At 39.3% G+C, this 21453-nt stretch overlaps 2 protein-coding genes across 10 annotated transcripts; both read left to right on the top strand.

The window, feature by feature from the left end:
• The first annotated feature begins 675 nt into the window (after positions 1-675).
• Positions 676-15156, top strand: LOC101471479 (protein FAM161A). Of its 9 annotated transcripts, none has more exons than XM_076891474.1 (7): positions 676-813; positions 7976-8103; positions 8485-8571; positions 9401-9802; positions 10435-10706; positions 12117-12266; positions 14128-15156. In XM_076891474.1, exons 4-7 carry the CDS (start codon positions 9695-9697, stop codon positions 15014-15016), a joined length of 1419 nt encoding a protein of 472 aa, XP_076747589.1. In that variant the 5' UTR covers positions 676-813; positions 7976-8103; positions 8485-8571; positions 9401-9694; the 3' UTR covers positions 15017-15156. The 9 variants fall into 9 exon arrangements, with proteins under 9 accessions (XP_076747589.1, XP_076747588.1, XP_004553545.1 ...); XM_076891473.1 differs by having other exon boundaries at positions 9024-9802; XM_004553488.2 differs by lacking the exon at positions 8485-8571 and having other exon boundaries at positions 9611-9802.
• An 83-nt stretch (positions 15157-15239) lies between these two features.
• Positions 15240-21343, top strand: LOC143421769 (uncharacterized). Its single transcript, XM_076891475.1, has 6 exons — positions 15240-16248; positions 16942-17069; positions 17398-17520; positions 17635-17662; positions 17762-17785; positions 18769-21343. The coding sequence occupies exons 1-6, from the start codon at positions 16221-16223 to the stop codon at positions 18915-18917; spliced, it is 480 nt and encodes a 159-aa protein (XP_076747590.1). The 5' UTR covers positions 15240-16220; the 3' UTR covers positions 18918-21343.
• The last annotated feature ends 110 nt before the right edge of the window (positions 21344-21453 follow it).

The following is a 21453-nucleotide window of genomic DNA, read 5'->3' as shown; positions in this document are numbered from 1 at the left end:
AATTTGGAATTAATATTTCAGGACCCTGAAAGCCAGAGGGATAAGGCCTTGAAGAGGTCAGACCTTCTCTCTGATATTTTGTATTGTCTTGTTGCTCATTATATTGCTAACCCTAACCCTAGCCCATAACTCCCAACAGAGCATCTGTATACTCAAAAGTTCTTCCCAGCTGGTTTTCTGGTTCTTCAAGTGTCTCATTTGCATAATATGTAACGACACTATACCTCACCTCCAGCCAAATGTTAGCTATGATAGACTATAGCCACACAAGTGGTTATGGATAGATAGGCATCAATTATGCTACATAGTTGTATAATAAGCAGCCAAAATTATGTAGAACTTCAAACATTACACCCACACACTACTGCGTACCACATGGGAAAAGGAATTTTTATCTATTTTTTTAAATCTCAACTTGAAAAAATATTATACATCCCTTGTTTGTTCACATAAGATTTCAAGAGGAAAAAAGACTTTGTGACTTTTCACCTTATTTTAAACATTGTAGCCATTTATTTCTGAATCTCCCATTTAGACTGCAATCAGGCTCCCACTGCATGCATGGGCTTCACAGCACAGTGAGTTGTTTCAGGAAGTTAATGAGCAGGGCTTGTTGTTGAGAGGGTGGAGTGTTCCTCTCAAACACAAACAAGCCGTAAAGTGCTGCAGGGGAGAGGGAAGTGGGAGGTTAGCATAGCAGACAAGAGAAACACTCCAGTCCTGAGTGTCGCTCCACGTCAGTGTTTGTTCCCGTAGAGGACTTAAATTGCTCTGTCTGTACTCATGAGGATTTACGGTGTACTGGCATCACGAGTGAGTGTTTGCACCTCTGTAATCACATGTAAATTTTTGCTCCAGCTGTGGGGGGTTGGGGGACATATTTCAGGCAAGGGCGTGGATTTCTTTGGAAACACAAACCTCATTGAGATAGGTTGCGGTTGTGCTGCTTCTCTATGAAAGCTTTGGCTGGTGGTCTTTACCGTAAATGTGTGCACAGAAAAAAAGAAAAGGGAAACTCCCAAGAGGCCTTGTTTTGGATTTGGAAATGGTTCAGAAAGTATTTTTGAATGAAAATGGCTAGTGTGATCATAATTTTTTCTGTATTTGGGACTCAAGATTTATAAAACAAACAAGTAGGGCCTTATTTTTAAGCTTCAGTATCGTCAGAGGCATGATAGGTGCTGTAACTATGGCAGCTGTTTGAAAAAGGAAAATGAAAAGAACATCTAGATAATTCAGAAAACGTTGAAAAAGACTGGTAAACCCACACATACAAGGTTTACTTTTTCCTGCACAGAGGAATTTTGAACAGCTAAGAGGTTTATTCAGATCCAGAAGAAAATGACAAGCATTAGAATGATTTTTTAATGCATTTATGTTTACCAGAGTTTTGTTTATCAAATGCTTAACTTGTGACAGACTACAGACTGCACCAGAAGTGAAAGTGAAACTTTGTAAGAGGTAGTGATGAATGGCTTCAGAGCCACTGGCACTGATAAAAAGGCAGGAGGCCGAGCTCAAGATGTCCATATATTAATCGAGAGTGAGAGTGACCAGGATGAACAAGGTCAAAAATGAGTACATCAGAGGGATAGCTCAACTTGAGCAAGGGTCGAGGCTGCGATGGTTTGGACATGTGCACTTTATTAGATACACTTTGCTAGTAGCAGTTTGGACGTCTTTTTTGATCCATATTGACACGATAGCATCATGCAGCTGCTGCAGATTTGCTGGCTGCTAGATGCAGGGATGTTTTACCAATATTCTATTGTCCAGTTTTGGTGAACTGTAGCCTCAGTTTCCTGTTCTTAGTTGATATTCTGCTTCAAAATTTGAAGTGTTGAGCATTCAGAGATGCTCTTCTACATATTTTGGTTGTAATAAACAGACCACCCAGACCAGCCCACCTGACACCAACAGTCATGTTTTGATCAAAGTCACTTAACTCACCTCTCTTATGTCTTCTCTTCTTTATGAGTTCAGTCACAAAGAAAAGAAAGCGTTAACTGTGTAAAAACATGGGTACAAATGGGGGTGGAGGGTTATAAGATTAAAAAAAATGCTGGTGTTGACAAAAAAATAATCCAACATTTGCTAAAACCTTACACTAGCTATATTCATTTTACTAAAGTTTATTCTTTAGTGTGTTCTTGCAGACAAATTTGTGAAATTATGACAAAGAATCTTTTTTCAAAGAAGTCATAATGTGGTTAAACCTTTGCATCATTTCAGAAGTGCTACAAAATGTAATCCTGGGAGAACTGCCTGATGTCAGGTGTTTCAGTAAACCATGCAGAGTAGGATTGTGGCACAGCCACTCTGCTCTGTGTGACGGAGGAGAGAGCCAAGCTTGTGATGACTGTTTACTCAGCCCCACTCTGAGTGAACACTGCCACTATTCATCCCATGCCAGCACTGGAAAAATCAGACACACACATACATATACACACATATACAGCAGGCGTACAAAAATGCTCCATTATGTGAGAAATCTGTGAATTTTCACAACTTTGTTACAGGAAAAACAGAAACTTATTTAAGTAATAAGGTGTAATATGGTTTTTTGCTAGTTCTGAATGCTTTAATGGACTAACTTCGCTCTTACACATCTGCTTAGGTCAGGTGAGCAGCAGCTTTTGGTGCTGGCATCTCATTGGAGATTTCAGGTTATCTCCAATTTAAAGCCCATCTTTCCTGGATGATATTAATCACACCTATTAATCTTCAGCGCTCTTTATTCTTTTTCTTTTTTAATGCTGTAACTTGTGTCTGACGTTGTGCAGCACACCGGTCAGTGTTTGTCATGCCAAAATCTGGTACACAAATAAACAGTCTTGACTCACCTTCCTCTCTCACACAAAGGACAGTTTGTACCTTGAGAGCATTCACAGGAAAACTCGTGGTACACCTTTGAGGGCAAACTTTTCCAAGAACTCCGCGAGGGAACAAAAAACAAAATGTAAGACTAGTAAGCACAATGTGAGGGTAAAATAATAATAAAAATAATGGAAAAAAAAGAAAAAAAGAAAATGGAAAAGTGGCAGTAAAAATACCAAATCACCACAAATATGTTCTGTATTTCAGTTCAAAAACATGTTTTTGTTTTAGTAAAAACGGCTCAGTTATAAAACGTCATTTCATGTCACGTGTACGACTATGGAAACAAAAGTAAAAAGTGCAACACCACCACCTCGTGGACAAATGACATCAGTGCAGCTTCTTTGTCTTTGTCTCTCACAGACTTTGATGTAAGGCACAGGTGTTGAATTCCAGGCCTCGAGGGCCGGTGTCCTGCAGGTTTTAGATGTGTCCTTGATCCATCACAGCTGATTTAAAAGGCCAAATTACCTCCTCAACATGTCTTGAAGTTCTCCAGAGGCTGGTAATGAACTAATCACTTGATTCAGGTGTGTTGACCCAGGGTGATATCTAAAACTTGCCGGACACCGGCCCTCGAGGCCTGGAGTTTGGCACTTGTGATGTAAAGTTTCCTTTGCTTCTAAAATATTTACACTCAGTCCACTTTGTTAGGTACGTTCGTTCAACTCATTTCTAATGAGACACATGGCGGAAACTCCCCCTAATGGTGAAGAAAGGGGATTTAAGAGACTTTGAAGTAGTGAGAATAATCTGAAAAATAGAATAGAATAGAATTCAACTTTATTGTCATTGCACATGCACAGGTACAGGGCAACGAAATGCAGTTTGCATCCATCCAGAAGTGCTTTAGTGATATAGATATATTACAATAAATATTAGCAATAATATAGATATGTAAATATATTACAGAAATGGGTCTATTATGGTATGTTATAATGTACACGGTATGAAGTATGTTGTGAATATTCTATAACTATAGGTATGTACAGGCTGTAGTGAGTACAAGCTATGTACAGGATATGAACAGGATATAAATATGAAAAACTATACAGAATATGAAATAAATAACTTTACAGAAATCTGAGATATACTGTTATACAGAAATGGGAACTATGCAAGTTGTAAACAGTTGTAGGGTTAAAAATTATCGTATGTACAGAATGATTATTACAGAGCAGTAATACAGTAGTGCAGTTAAGATAAGTGAGATATGTGGATAATTTCTACAGAGGCTATATAAAGTGCTAGTGGTTGTGAGTGGTGGTTCAGTCCATGTTATTATTGTGTGTTTGAGGGTACAGTTGTCCATTGTGGGTGTGTGTGTAGGTGGTTGTGGGTGTGTGTATGTTCAGTCCATGTTTTAACGTGGGTCAGATGTCAGGAGGCAGAGTTCAGAACATACCCAGTGAGCAGCAGAAAATGGCTTGTAGATGTCAGAGGTCAGATTGTTGGCTACATTGTTTCGATAGGAAGGCAACAGTAATGCAAATAACCACTTGTTATGACCAATGAATGCTGAAATGCATCTCTGAATGTACAATCCTTGAAGCAGAATATCTACAGCAACAGACCACACCAGCTGCCACTCCTGTCAGCTACAAACAGGAAACTGAGGCTGCAGTTCGCACAGTCTCACCAAAATTGGAAAACAGAATATTGGAAAATTGTTACCGGATGAGTCTGTATTTCTGCCACAATATCTAGATGGTAGGATCAGAATTTGGAATAAACAACATGGCCCAGTTCTCCTGGATCCATCCTGGGGAGCGTTATTGCAGCTTCCCACCCTTGATTTCAAGTACATTTTTCTATTTCTCTCTCACTGACACACACACACACACACACACACACACACACACACACACACACACACACACACACACACACACACACACACACACACAACAAGAAGATTGTTGACTTATGTACCTTTGCATTTTTGAAATTTTGTGTTTCAGGTGCTGTATGTTTGATTTCTTACAGGCTTTGGAAATACACTGTGCATTTCTATATACATATACTCACCATTTGTAATATAATAACTGAAATAACACAAATTTATATGAAGAAATGAACAGATAAACTGTCACAATATGCACAACGCATGGAAAGAATGAGGTGGGCCCAAATGCAGACAACTGAGAGATGGAGGTAAAAGTTTAACAAAAAGCGAGCCTTTATTCTTGGCTGCACAAAATACTACAAAACAAAAGGCAAGGGTGACTGAGATAACTAACAAAAACCTAAACTGGGATAAATTAAAAATTACAGACTACTTAAACTTGGAACCTGGAAACACGTGAGGAACAAAGAAAAACACACACAACATATACACAGAGGGTAACAAGGGAATACGCAACAGGAGGGAGACACAGCTGAACCTAATATGACATGACGAAACAAAGGGGAAGCAAAACTCAAAACAGTAAAGTAAAACAGACTGTCGAAGTAAAACAGGAACCAAGAGTCATTCACAAAGATACAGACTTGACACTGATATGAGGAACAGAGGGAGCAGAAACAGATGAATAAACATGAAGACAGAATGAAACCTACACTGGAGACATGACACACTAAACATGGGAGGCACAGGAACAAAACCTAAGAACTACAAATCACTGTATATAACCATTAACTAACTAAAATGAAGCATATTAATAATAAAAAAACCAAAACAAAACACGGAGCCACTAGACTCTGGGCCATGACATAAACTCTGATAAAGAGGAGACTAGATTTTAGAGGTAATCCTGGAAAAGCAGGTGCAACAGCACATTCAGATCACAAGTCTGATTGCACGAGCTGGCTGCAGGTTCCCTCAACCTTATAAACCTTTATAAGGGTGGGGAAACAGGCAGTTGGATGAGTGACGAAACGTATCTCCCACTGAAAATGCTGCGTCCAGATGAACAGAATCAACCTTTTGGGGGCAACGGAATAATGAAATACAATATTCAGTGTGTGATGAAATAAAAGCATGTGTACTTATCAGAGGCAGTATATATTTAAGATGGGAAAAGTTCCACAGATGATTAAAAAAAAAGACTGCTTATCAAAACTGAATGCCTGCTCAAAAGTTACAGCCTGATTTTTCACATTTGGGAGAACTGAAGATGAAGATGCTCAATTAGCGTGGGAACCAAACTCTCAGATCCAGACCCAAACAATCCAGAGCTGATCCAGCAATGCCCACCCAAGATACCATGATCAATGGTGTCAAAAGCAGCAGAAAGAGCCAACAGTACATGACCAGAATAATCATTTGACATTTAATAACTCTCTATGCTGGCCATTTGTGGTCATTTTTGCTGTGTTAATGCATATGGAATGAAACTTCCCAAGGGTCTCAATTTGTTTTCAGATTTTTAAATTTTTTAACCTCAGCTCCTTAAATATATCAGTAATATACTCTATACATCCAGTTGTTCCTCTTGGCCACTTTTGGCCAATTGAAACCGTTTAAATGCCTTTGCCCTGTGGAAACCACTTCACAGGAGTGGGAATCTTCTATTCTTGTTGTCTTCTTGTTGTCTTCCAACAAGTACATTGTACAAACAAACTGGTGTTTTAATGCTTAAAAATATAAAAAATTTATGACTATTTTACATTTAAGAAAAGAACTGATGTTAGTTAAAAACATCATACAGAAAAAATAGAAAGAAAACTTCAAAACAATAAAAATTACAGACCTAATCTGTTGGTGGACACTTTTGGCCATGAACAGGCTGAAAGGATAGTGATTTTAAACAAACAAACGCAGGGTTTAAAAAATAATGATAATAATTAAAAAAAATATTTTTTGGTAAAGTGCTTCTGGAAAGTTATCTAAGAAATTATGAGCAGATAGGACCTTTGTAATTTGGCTGGCACCTATGTTTTATCCCACCATATTATTGAAGAGCTGTCTTGGATGACTGATATTGAGTCACGATGGAGGGAGTAAGATAGATGACTAAGAATCTGGAGCTTTGTGCATTTCCACAAACTCTTCACTTTCTGGTAGCTTAGCTTGAAGCTGTGAATGCTGTTGTTCAGAAAAACGAGTGAGAGAGAGTAGTAAATTTGTTCACCTTTAGTAATCTTCAGTAAGTACTTTAGTAATCTGCTGTTCAAATGAAGAGATATTTTCTTATATTACATTTGATACTCTGTGCTCACCCATTAGCACATGACGCTATCATGTCCCAACAGCAACAGGAGCTGAAAAATGTAAAATCCTTACGAAGCACTTCAGTGAGGGATCCAAATAGCTGCTATAGTCACTGGATCTCACTCCAACATAGAGCACATTTAGGATGGATGTGCAGCTGGTAGGTCTGCAGGAACTGTGTGATGTCATTATGGACCAAAATCTCAGATGACTGCTTCCAGCACCTTCTTAAATCTATGCCATGAAGAAATCTATGCCATGAAGAATTGAGGAAGTTCTAAATGTAAAAGGATCCAACTTGGTACTACCAAGGTTAACACTTAATTAAGTGGCCAGTGAAATGCAAGAAATGCAACATCATAGTGCCCAGTTTCCCAATAATTCCCACCAAATAGTGAATCTAATATTTTCCATGACAAAATGAGAGATTCGTTTAAAAAACACAAAAACTAATTGCCAAACTCATAACCCCAAAGTTTTACTTTAAACTCAGCTTAGCAAAAAACCAGATCTAAATTGAGTCTTCATGCACTTTGTTACAAGCAGCCTGTTGCAAAAAACACCCACAATTTGTTCACATTTCTTTAGTTGGCAAAAGAAGAAGTGGGTGTTCTTAAGATAGAGAATCAAAAGAAAGCCTCATGTGATGTGGCATATGGAGTTGATTTGTATGCCAGATTACACAAAAACTGCACTGAAAGTCAAAGGCAACAAATGTTGTGGAAAGAAAGAAATTATGTTTTTCTTTGTTAAAACACTGGAAACTGTTTCTCTAAAGAGAGTGTGTGTAGGGCGAGGAAGGAGAGTTTGCTGATTTTAAGACATGATAAGAAAAAAAACAGGTTGGAAACAATTGCCCTAAACTGTCTATTAAATATAGACTTTCACAACATGACTATCATCATGTGATTTTCATCACATCTCTGCTCTGTCTGTGGTTCTTAGGTAAACAAACAGAGGAAGAAATGGAAAGAGACAGGCGACAGATGGGGAGAGTTTTTGTAGCACGAGGTGAAGTCCTGTAACGACAGCGCTGAGAAACCTGAGTAAACGGATTACCACAGTTGGCTGCGGTAGGTGTCCTTCCCCTCCAGCTTCACCTGTCAAATCCTGAAAGTCTGAACCGAATCAAAGTCAACCTTCACCTTACTTGTCCCAAACCAGTAGATATTAGACTCTGAGTTTCTGTATGTGGTATTTGAGGTGAAAATAATTTTTCTCAGATTCACTAACCAAGATTAATTCCACATTTTCTGTGCTAGACCTCTCCATGGTCTCATCCACAAGCTGCCACAGGATAATAAAGGAGTTCATAGTTTACACCCTTTGAATCATTATGGAGTATTAGTCACATTTCAAGCTGTGTTAACTTTTGTATCTCTGAATAATAGTCTATGCTTTGCTGCACTGTAGATAAGCAACAGTTAACAGCAAGGAACTGGTTTTTCCTGTAGGGGTGAGATGCTTTATATTTAACGTGAGATGAACTGTAGCTAAAGAAATATGATACTCAACCTTAGCCTTCATGCCTCATGTGAGGGGTAAGTTGATCCACCTGACACACTCAAAAAACCCCGATTCTTTGTCCTCAATAAACACGAAGCACTAATTTTGAGTAGAATGCTACTGAGATAGATAAAATCAAATGTTTATTTAGCCAGATAATGACAGCCAGATTCATTCACTGAATTCCACCTTCAGACCAACTGTATAATCTGTAGTATAAAGACAGTCTAGGGCCTAGACTGCCTAGACAGGATACTGCCTAGACTCTAGGCAGTATCCTGTCACGGACGATAATCAGCCAGGACAACTCATGAAACATCTGCTTGCATGTTGTTGAAATCAGCTGTGTACATTCACAAAGAGCATCAAACCTATTCTGTATTTAAAATATTAAAAATAATATTCATTGTTATGGTGCAATATGAATTTTAGGATCACATATTTGTCTAAGCTTCTCTCTAAACTTTATGCTCATTTTACTCCACAGCCACTAGTTTGGGAAAAGAAAGTGCTTCTGACAAACAAGAGCAACGTTTTTACCAAAGTTGTGACGTAAATGCGATAAACAGGCAACAAACAAAGCTGATTTATAGATTAGTGGAGAAAATAGAAAGAAATATATCTACTCCAAAAATAAAACTAAATGCTTTTGTAATTATGACAACAGTATTTACTGTGTGACACTGTAGGTACATCCCAACCCCAGTCACCAGTAAATATATATAATAATATAATAATATATATATATATATATATATACAGCTGATCATCAACAATTCAACAAGTCTGCTCCTGCAGACTTGTTGCACACTACAACAGATGGAGCACTTGTGCTGTATTTAAGAAAGCTAATCTGTAAATCAGATTGGGAGCGTCCACATCAATCGGACTTCGATGAATCATGTGTTCAAGTGAAAAGCCACTGGACCATCTGGGCCATCTGAACCATCTGGCCATGAAGCCGTGATTCCTCCTGATGGTAAGAAGATAAGGCTCTCAGTCTGTGTTCGTCTGTTAGAACGAGGCGGTAACAATGTGTTAATCTTCCTACTCGAAGTAAAACTATTTTCCTAGGAGGTCAGTGTGCTGAGTGAGGTGACAGAGGACGTGCAGAAGGTTTGCTTCTGGCTGTGACTTTGGGATAAAATAAGGAAAAGGATGGCAGCTATGTACCGATCACCCTCTCTGGGAAACAAAGAATTAGTGGCTCTGTACGGAGGGGAAAGAGATCATTATTTTGACAAGGATGAGGACTGTATCAGTGAGGTAAGGAAGCTAAAGGTTTAAAGATAATAAAGTCTGTTTAAATCTGTTTTCAATATGTGTATGTATATGTACATTCAAAGTTAGATAGAATTATGAATTACGAAGTTGTGCACTTAGTTGTGCACTTATGTGAACAGAAGGAAATCCCCTGACTAGTTCCCACATCCTTCCTCAACGTTGCACTGAAAATCTTTTATTTGAGGCATTGCATGCAGAGCATAAAACATTAGTATAAAATACACTACTTCAGCGGTTTCACAGCTAGATGAAAGAAGTCTGAGTGCAACAGACAGTTGCTATTGTTTCTGATAACAACTACATAAGGTGTCTAAAAATGAAAAATGGAAATACCCTTATGAAGTTAATTTTTTATGCACACTCTAACCCCATGAATGCAAGATCTTTGCAGTTCAGCCACAGGTAGATGAAGGTTGTATACATGCATTGCATACTAAACCTGCTTTTGGTGCTGCAATGACTTGTTAATGGCTTGTGTAATGTTCCTCTTAATAGAAGCCAATATAGAAAAGGTTGAAAAAATAATGTGCAATCACTCAAAGCACTCAAAGTAAATCTATTGCACTGAATTCATTCGCAATGTTTCATAATCTTGGCAACTTCTAACCTGTCAGGAATGTGACCTGGACTCGGAGTGCAGTGAGGAAGGAAAAGACGGGAGAGGCATTCGCAGCTCTCTGTCACTGGAAATCGTTGGTCTGCAGAGGGAGCAGCATGTTTACTTCTCCAACCAGGAGTACTACAGGAGGCTGGAGGAGCTGAAGAGCAATCACCTGAGGAACATGGCTGAGTTGGAGAGGATGTACATCAGCCAAGGCAAGGAAAGGCATGGAGGGGGCGATGACGCATGTCTGGGAAGAAACAAAGAGGCCAGGCAGCTCCTCAGGTTGGATACGCTCTATGACTCACACTTAAACCTTGACATAATAGAGAAATGGAAACATAAAGACCCCAATAACTATTGCTTAAATAATTGTATGGTTTAGTTTTTTTTTTATAAAGTCAACAGCCATCAGGTGTTAAATCAAATCTGCCTTAGATTAGATTAGATTAGATTAGATTAGATTAGATTAGATTAGATTAGATTAGATGAAACTTTATCAATTCCTCGGATGGTTTCCTCCGGAAAATTCAGTTTCCAGTAGCACAGCACCGACAGAAGTTGCATGTTACAGATACAATAAGGGGAATGAGAGTAAGGATATAAGCATAAATACACCATATACACACATGTATAAATACAGAATATACAACATGGATAAATAGGATTGCACATTTGAGGGACAGCACAGTTCCCTGTGGTGCTCCTGTGCTGCTGACCACAGTATCAGACGTGATGTCCTTCAGCCTGACGTACGGTAGTCGGAGATCCAAGCAATCAGGCAGGGGTCCACCTGCATCCTGTTTAGTTTCTCCAGGAGCAGACAGGATTGCATTGAAGGCACTGGAAAATTCAAGAAACAGGATCCTGACCGTGCCTTTTCCCTTGTCCAGGTGTGATTGGGCTCTGTGTAGGATGTCATCCTCCATCCCAACATCCCTCTTGTAAGCGAACTGTAGTGGGTCCTGGGCCACTACAGTAAGAACAAAGATGAGTGCCTAGCGTGCTCTCATTTACATGTTGTTTCCAAAAGAATTCGATAACTATTCAAAAGCAACATTTATTACAAAACAACAACAATAATAATATCTCTGAAGGATGATACAGACATTATTCAAATAATTAAGGCTTAGTGGACTAAATCAGAAACTCACACACGTAATCCGTTTTCTCATTTTTCCTGTTTCCTGTTGAGTCAGGAACCTTTTGAAAGGAAATTCAAACAGAATTTTGACGCAGTAGCAAGAACTCTGTTTCCAAACTTTAAATGTCAAAAGTCACACATTTTTGAACTGTGACCTTTAAAGTGAAAAAAAAAAATTTCCCTTAAAGGATGTTTAATGGATAGGAAATTGTTTGTTTTTCTTACTGGGAGTTGTGCTTTGTGTTGTGCTACAAATATTTAATAATGTAAGAGCTTTATTTTTTAGAGAATATGTGAAAAATTGGAAATCTATTTAATTCTCAGGAGTGGGACCACATGCCCAAACACTGCCTTCCTGTCCTTGCATTTGCTCACCTGTAACCTGTTTGCTTTTGTTTCTTACACCCCATCACCGTTATTTCTCTTCCCAAATGCTGCCACTGACCCACCACTTTACTTCTCATTCTTCTGAAATCTTCACTGACAGTTTACAAGTGTTTGGCATATACATTCATTGTTAATTTGACTGAGAATGTTAATGTCTGACCTAGTGGCCCTGCCAGGAGACTCCAGAGGATCAACTCCCAGGAGGAGCTGGACTTCCAGGAGTCATCAAGTGGCTCGGACCAGTCGGAGCTCTGTGGAGAGGACAGCATTGGGGAGCTGGACTGGACTCCCAGCCAGGAGCAAATTTTTGAGAGGTTGGTAATGAAGTATTAATTCACAGCACTGCTGAGTCTTCATTGGATACTGGAAGAGAGTGGAAAAAGATACAGGGAAACTCTGAGCATCATGTGTAATTCTTAGCTTTAGGGCCAGTCAATGCTATTAGTTCCTTCATCCCCTAGGAACTGCCTGTATACTCTTGTCACATTAGGCTGGGCATTGTTGGGCTCGACTGTGCTGAGCAGTGAGCACAGGGCCCAAAAGAGGACATCATGCCCTCAGGCCACCCTCATGAAGCCTAGAATAGTATAGCTGCTTTATTGTTGTTCAGAATATACACCTGTTAGTGCAGATCAGCATGAAATTTCAGTGCATGTACTCGCCATCTGACTGAACAATATAAATGATAAATAAATCCAAAGGTATGAAAATAATCTCAGATTTGTACACGTATGTGAATACAGGAGGAATTTGTCTATATTCATTATTAGAAAACGGGAGAAAACCTGTAAAGAATATTAGGAAAAACTGCCCTAAATATACAGTCACATTGTGCATATATGTTTGGGGGTTGGAGGGTAGGGGTACAGCATAGAGGAGTAGCTATGAGTTCCAGAGTCTGATGGCATTGGGAGTGAACCTGTTGCAGAATCTGACTGTCCTAGACCTGATGCTGCAATATACCTCTTGCCAGAGGGGAGCAAGGATGGGGTGATGGGCGCGGACGGAGTCTTTGATGATGTTACAGGTTCTGCTGAGACAGCGTCTGTGCACGACATCCTGGATAGATGGAAGAAATGTCCCAATGATCTTCTCAGCAGTCCTCACCACTCTCTACAACGATTTCTTCACTGTGGGGAATGACTGGGCTGTTCCAAATGAGCTGTTGAATGCGGTGGAAAGATTCGACACATTCACAGGGCTTCATCTCACCATCACTACCAGGGAATCACAGACTAAGCTCTAACGAGGGACCATGGGACACAGCACATACAGTTTGAGAGAGATGAGGGAACTGGCCACCAGTGGGAATACAGCTGATACTAATCACAGACAAATGAGACAAGGAAAGCAAAACAGTTTTCCCTTAAGCTACCAAAATAGAAGAGGAAGTAACAGAACACTGGAACTGAATCACAGGCTTGACTTTGAGACAGAAAGGTAAAGAAACAAAGAGAGACAGACCAAGACATGAGAACTGACAGGGACAGGAGATAAAAATGGAGGCATGATTGACACTGAGACCCAGACAAAGATACTCAAGCTACACACAGACAGAAGACAAAACAGAGACAAGACTTGGATGGACCGGACACAGAAAGGAATTATCATCTGAAGAGAAACCAAAAACTGGAAGGCAAGATGACAAATGCAGAAGCGCCAATAATACAATACACAGGACACAAAATAGACAGGCTTGACCACAATTACCATCACAAATCCAAAAGAATACACCGTGAATACATAAAAGTCAAAACCCTGGGTCAATGACTCGGAGACCATGATACTAGTGCACCTGTTGTTAATTTCATTAAAGCCAAATCACATAAAACCTGCTGCTTATGTGACCAAATCACAGAGGTTTAATTGAGTTGATGCTATACACTAATTAAAAAATATTCATACAAATAAAGGAATAAAGAGGGAAAGAAAAACCCACAAACAATAAAAAAGCACAAGGAAATTTAAAATAGTCATAATCATAATAAATTTACATATGGGCTTAAGCATTAGAGATAGTTTGTGCTATCTGATCTGATCTGAGTGATCTCAGATATTTGTGTTCTCACTTATATCCTCACCATGCAACATCTACACAAGTTCAGTGGTTAAATCAACATATTACTGATGAACAGATCTCACTATCACATTTTATTCTCCTGTATTTTCCCTCAGAGACGTGCTGCTGAGCCCAGAGAGGATGACGAGCCAGAACCGGTTTCGCTTCCAGCCCAATACCTCCTGTCCGAAACCGCAGGCAAGAGTGTCCGATCAAGCTGGTGCCAGAATTCTGCCCAACTCCAAAGTCACTGTTCCCAAACCTTTCCAGATGATGCTAAGAGAAGAGGAGAGGAAGAAGCACAAAGTGCGCACACGTTCAGAGATTGAGCTGGAGAACACGCTGCTGAGGCAGGAGTTGGAAGAGCTCCGAGAATGCCAGAAAAAGTTCCGGGCGTCACCTGCTCCGGCACACATACACCTGCCTCTCTATGAAATTATCAGCCGTCGCAATAGTCAACGGTCAAACCAAAGCAGAAGCAACACCAACAATAACAGGAACATGGATGCTACAAGCACCCAGACCTCTACTGCACTCTCACCACAGCCTTTTCAGTTTTTGGAGAGAGAAAGGAGGAAGAAGGAGGCCAGGATTGTGGCAGAGCTTGGAAAGTTTGGTGAGAGAATTGAGCGACATAACTTCAAGGCAAAGCCAATGCCCACATCTATTTATGGCACCAGACACAGAGAGGGCACCATGACTACAAGCCATGATCCCTACACTCAAATCTTCTACAAAATGGAAAGAGAAGCTAATGAGAGCCAAAGTGATCAAAGCTCAGACCTGGAGCTTGATATGCACCAATCCGACTCCTCTCTCGACTCCTGCAGGTCCCAAAGAAGTCCTTCTTCCAAGCCAATGAAGAAGCAAATACAGCTGTCCATTGAGATGGTGAAGGAGAGAGAGACCCCTATCACTGACCCCAGCGGCTGCAACATCTGCTTGTCTCAACAGCTGGGTGGCCCAGAGCTTCTGCTCAGTAACAAAGGTGTTCTCAGTGTGTGACAAAGTGTTTAAAACTCACAGCAAAAAGGGAGACGAGGAGCAGTTACATCTACACTGTTTTTGAGTTAGTTTTACAATGCAGGCAAGTCAACATGGTTTCTAGTTGCTCTTGATCAAACAATAAAACACGGTTAAAGAAATGCATGTGCAAGGATGTGTTGTTTTTGTTTCTGTTTTTGTGGAATATTTTGCAATCAAAAATACATTGATTGTTTTCTGTCATAATTTATTGTTTGTTTCAGGTTGTTTCATTTTTTTCAGTTTATATATTTAGAACCACCACAGTCGCATCAAGGCACTTTTTATTGTAAGGTAAAGACTTTAACAGTAATACAGAGAAAACCCCACAATCAAATTCCCCCTCTGAGTCCTCCTTTAAGCAAACACTGGTGACAATGGGAAGGAAAAACTCCCACTTAACTTTTGCATTTGCTGTAACCAGTTAGGTGTGATGGAGACAGGACAAAAGACACAGTGTGAAAAAGAGCCAGAGATTAATAATGACTAATTATTCAATGAAAAGTGTATTAATACACAGTCAGTGAAAAAGGTAAGTGAAGAAGAAACATGCAGCACATCATGGGAAAGCTCTAGTAGCCTAGGACTATCGCAGTATATCTAGGCAGGAGTCAAAAATCCCCTGATCCAGCCACAACTATAAGCTTTCTCAACAAGGAAAGCTTTGAACCTGGTCTAATAGCACGCTGCCTCCTGATCCTGAATCAAAACTGGGAGCTTTTGATTCAGGATCAATTTTCGCCACTCACTAACTTCGGCTATTTTTCCCATCTCTGTGTTTATGAACTGTTCGGTAAAATGTTGCTCAAACAGGTTAAAACTAATCATGTACCCGTTTCTGCAAGTTCAGGGAACAAAATACCGGTCTGGGCACATATTCAACCAATGACTGACCATTCTCAGTGAAATGCCGTAAATAGCGGGGTGTTGGTATGTGTACCACAATCGCGTTGGTGCCAGATGATCACACCGCTCACGGAAGTCACTCCTCCACGCGCGTAGCCAGCTGCAGCTGAGAAGAGGGCGTGTAGCCCATTACAGTGCTGCAAGACGTCTTTAGAGATAAAAGCTTAGGTGTCAGTCACAGCACAGGAGACGAAAGGGCTGGACGCCTGTGAAACGTTAAGCCTTTTAAGCGGAATCCTGAAAATAACCAACGCTGGAGTTCATCGGAATTCTCAGGATTATGGAAACTCTGCGCATTCTGAGTCTGGGTAAGTGCACTTTATTTAAGCCTTTACTGAATAACTGAAGTCAAATAGCTAAAGTGTTTTTGCATTCGCTTGCAGGGGTGATTTGCATCAATATGATCTAACTTTAGCCTCCTGTAGTCTTAGTTGTTCGCCACAAAGCAGGTGTTATCAATAAAGCGCGGTTTGCGCTTCTGTTTGGAGAGTGGTGATTTCTTAAGACATTTAAGCTCGTGTTTATTTGAGGGGGACGAGGAGGTTTGTCCAGTCACCAAGTTAGACTTGAAGTCAGTAAATGCACGTGGCGCCTCCCCACGCACTTTGCTGGCTATCTGAGTTTGTCAAACTCAGTCTCTCACTCAGCGCAGTCGATCTCCATCCTCCGCCCACTCCACTGCTGGAGCAGAGTGTGTTCTCTTTCCTCCTTGCTTCTTCATTGTACCGTGTGTTTGTGCCACTCCCTTCTTTTTCTGGACAGATATTAAACTTGACCTTGCAGTAGCATAACAGATCCGACCACTGCTGACATTAAAGAGAAACAAAGTTATAAGTTATAAATATGTTATTTTTGACAAACTATCCCATTACATTTTTTTCCAAGTTATCTGCCCCATCAATGTTTAAACAAATACTGGCTACATTGCTTTTAAACACAATACACGACTTTGCATTTTGGCACCCAATGTCAAATCATGTTTCTGGTCTCTTTCCCCCCAGCTGTGTTCGTGAATCTTTGCTATCCACAGGAGGTCCCATGTAATGTCAGTCATAGCCCTCAAGGAATCATTTATAGAGTCCCAGAGTTCCAGGCACAGGCGTGTGACTATCACTGGGATAATGCAAGCGTAAGTTCAACACCTGCTTAGTTTGGGAAGGAAATTTTATTTCCTGATGTATCCTGTGCCTCTGTGTTGTTTTTTTTTTTTTTTTTTTTAAGCATAAATCTATTATATACAGGTGTTTCTCATGACAGATAAAGCAGAAAAAAGTGCTAAAAAGAATGAATTTAATGTTTGATTGTCTGATCGGCACATGGCCATGTGGCTTTATATGATTAATGAGATTGTTATGATAGCTCCAGAGCCACTATTTTAACCCTGTTACGACTGTGACAAACCCTCTTACTGAATGAATTTGTAAAACTGCTCTGATTTTCTCATCTGTTGCCTTCAGGGTCATGTCCTCGCAAACCAGAAGGGTAAAATGGATAAACTGGTACTGAAAAGCAGTAACAGGAGTATTATGATTACCAGCTGTTTGAGCCACCTCAACTATACTCGGGACTGCATCTCTGAGGTGTTACACTCCTCACCTTTTAACCGCACACCGAGTAACACATGATAATTTAAAGCAGAGAGACATAATTAATGACATTAATTTAATTAATGTAATTTCATCTGCCTATCTTAGGGAATACAGCGCAGAGCAAGTTGTGACAGTGAGTATCTGCTTGCTTTATTTTTAAAGGATATTTGATGATACGTTTTTTTCCACTGAGGTAATTATAGATAATGTTTTTGATTTCTTCTTTTTACAGCTGACTGCAGTACTCCTGGAGGAGGTAGGAAACAGCAAAGCAGGAAATTATACTGATGTTAAGTTTTTATTATATTAGACAATTAAATCTTAATAATAAATTTTCTATGTAAAATTAGAAATGAATGACCTCTTCAAACAGGTATGGAAAGTTGAGATTCTCATCTCAAAAAAGAGATGAGCATCTGAGTCATAAAAACTGAATGGCAGTAAAGGAAGTCTAAAAGGGTTGTTGTCACACGCCTCCACTTCCTGTTGATGAATGAGCTGCTGAGGAAGTAGGTTTTTCAGTTTTCATTCATAAACAAGTAATCACTGTGTGATATTTAAAAATGTTAAATCACACTTGACCCAGTGCAAGAATTTAAATAGAATTCTGCTGCACTCAGTGCAAATTAGTATCTGGGACGTCAAGTCACTCATCAGCTCAGTTATGTAAATAAACTGCAATATCAATCTGTGGATTGATAATATATAATTTCACAGTGAGTCAATTATTGTTGATATTGTCACGCAGTGTTGTCGGGTGTTCATACAGAGAGGAAGTTTGGAACCTTATGGCTAATCATTGTTGAAATGTGAGTTAGTGTAAAGAAAAAAACTGATTTGCTTCTGAGATGTCTGAAAATAGAAGTTTTGATGTTGCAAAAATATTATAGTTTTGTAGTACATATCACAGCTAGTCCAGAACTAGTTCATGAACATATAATGATGCTAAAAGGGAACTGTACAAAACTGTGTCAGTTACTAACATGCAGCAGCTTGATAGACTGTTGTCATCCAATAGATGAATGCCTGGATGGATGAAAAATCACTTATAGCTCAAAAGTGGCATCAGTCATGTCACAGACAACCCAACAAGAATATTTTCTAAATGACTGGAAGTCTAATTCATGAGGGATACGCAGCTGCCTGTCAGTTTAAATAATGCAAAAATTGTACTTTGGAGATCTCAGGCAAAGTAAAATGTTCAGCAGACTAATTGTCAAACTCTCTTTGCTCTTGTAGGGATACCTCAACATTACTGGTATATGATTACCAGTTTCTCCATCACGGCACTGCTGGTTCTACTGGTCTGCATTTGCAGGTATTTCAAGTCAAGTCAAGTCAAGTCAAGTCGGCTTTATTGTCACTTCAACCATCAGCTTCAATGCTGAACTCAAAAGTAACAAACTTCAAAATACAAAGAATAAACTCAGGCAGGCAGACAGAACACACAGCATGAATGAGGGTCGATCGTGACACAGACAAAGGAAAACACAGGGCTTAAATACACAGAGGGGGCCATCAGGGAATGGGAAACACCCAACCAGTCACTGGTTGGGTGTGAAGGGAGGAAGAGAGAACAAAAGAGATGCTGTGGAGGGGAGCCCGAGATTATTAATAGTTAATAATTGCAGAGAGGTGTATTAACACATAGTGAGTAAAAAAAGGTTACCAAAGAAGAAACACCTGTGCATCTTGGGAATCCCCCAGCAGCTTAGACCTATTGCAGTGACACTACTGGGAAGATTCAGGCTCACCTTATCCAGCCCTAACTATAAGCTTTATCAAAATGGAAAGGTTTTTTTGCCTACTCCTAAAAGTAGAGCGAGCGTCTCTGTCTCCCAAATCCAAACTGGGAGCTGGTTCCACAGAAGAGGAAAACTGAAGGCTCTCCCTCCCATTCTACTTTTAAATACTCTAGTAACAACAAGCAAGCCTGCAGTCTGAGAGCGAAGTGCTCTAATGGGGTGATACGGTACTATGAGGTCATTAAGATAAGATTGGGCCTGATTATTGAAGCTTTTGCATGTGAGGAGCAGGATTTTAAAATTAGATTCTGGATTGAAGAGAAGCCAACATATAAGAAATCTGCTCTCTCCTAATCCCTGTCAGTACTCGCAGAGTTTTGGATCAACTGAAGGCTTTTCAGGGAGTTTTAAGAACATCCTGATAATAATGAATTACAGCAGTCCAGCCTGGAAATAGTACATGCATGGACAGGTTTTTCAGTATCACTCTGACACAGGTTGTTTCTAATTTTGGAGATATTATGCAAATGGTAGAAAACAGTTCTACTGTACATATGTTTAATTTGTGCTCCGTAGGACACATCTTGGTCAAAAAGATTCCTCACAGTGTTACTGGAGGCCAAGTTAATGCCATCCAGAATGAAGCATCTGGTTAAATACAGTATTTGTAGGATTTAGTATGTTCTGATATTCATAAGATCAGAACAATATCCATCCCTCCCTGTGACAGGCATTTGGTCCTTTCAGACACTGAGGCATGTGTCTGATTTCCCTTATATATCAATAGCAATTTGTTCTTCCAACCAAGCACAGTCAGTGTTTAATTAGTTTCAGTCTTTGCATTCACATTCACAGTCACCAGTGTCATGTAATTATTTGGTTCAGAGTGGAGTCCTGAGGTTGTGGAAACCTCAAACCAAAAGCCAGCAGCAACATAGCAGCTTAACCTGGTCCGGTCAAAAAACCAGCGTCTCTTTTCAAAGTTGAAGCTGTCAGAAATGTTTGTGCCATAATGAAGCACGAGAACTTTCACTTCCTACTGCCTATAGCATTACAAAAACCCCTTTTGTGTAGATTTTAAACTTTAATCTTTTTGTTAACCCTGTGTTGAACCATGTCTTTGTTAAACATGCATAGCATTAAGAAAAATATTTCTATCTACAAATATGAATTAAAATAATTTATATACTTTTTTAATACATACAAAGTTCTCTCCAGTAGCTTTCCAACAGTAGAGTGAAACTGATCTTTTTGCATTTAAGTCTGAGATCAACACACACAGCAGAGTGACTTGATGCTATTTATAAACAAAGTGCATTTATATATATATATATGTGTGTGTGTGTGTGTGTGTGTGTGTGTGTGTGTGTGTGTGTGTGTGTGTGTGTGTGTGTGTGTGTGTGTGTGTGTGTGTGTGTGTGTGTGTACATATATATATGGAAACATCGACAGTTTATATATATTTCTAAAGATATGTTAACATCACAGTAAAATTGCAGTGAAATGAAACTATAAAACATTAATACCACTCTAGTGTTGGCACTTGTTTCTGGAGAAACCTTTGTTTAAATGTAAATCATACCGTACCTGGTGTACAGTACTACTACTTCTGTTTTATTAAAGATAAGCTATATAAACATGTTTTATACAAACTATGACTGAATCTGTTAATCCTGCCTGCTTCATTACAGTTGTATGTTTAACGTCACTGTATCTTAATTTTGCCTTTTCAATGTATTTTCTTATTAAAACAGTAACATTTATATCTAAAGAGACTTCTGTTTTCTTTTTTACAGCAAAACCTATGTGTGCTCTGTTATCTCATGATTTTAACAAATGGAGAGAAAAAAATGAGATGGTAAGATAGGGTATTTTGTAAGGTGAAGAATCTTGTGATAGGAAGTGAGTCATAGAGATCTTTGTGTCTATGATGGGAAGAATCGCTGTACTGCTTTGAGGGCAGGGATTTTTTTTCTCACTCTTCAAAAATTACCACCAGCTGTAGCACAAAGGTTTCACTGCTTTCATATCTTTCTACACACACCGTTACTGGACATGCTGGGAGCTGTTTTACAAAAAAAACCCCACAACCTTAAATGAAAATTGCACATATTTTATACAGTGTTGCTCACTTAAGTTTAAACTTAAAAGTTATGTTATTTTTTTTTTAGTAAATAAA

Source organism: Maylandia zebra, linkage group LG13 (genome assembly GCF_041146795.1).
Source record: "Maylandia zebra isolate NMK-2024a linkage group LG13, Mzebra_GT3a, whole genome shotgun sequence".
Classification (NCBI taxonomy): domain Eukaryota; kingdom Metazoa; phylum Chordata; class Actinopteri; order Cichliformes; family Cichlidae; genus Maylandia; species Maylandia zebra.
Note: the sequence above shows the minus strand (reverse complement) of the source record. Positions and strands in the feature narration are given on the sequence as shown.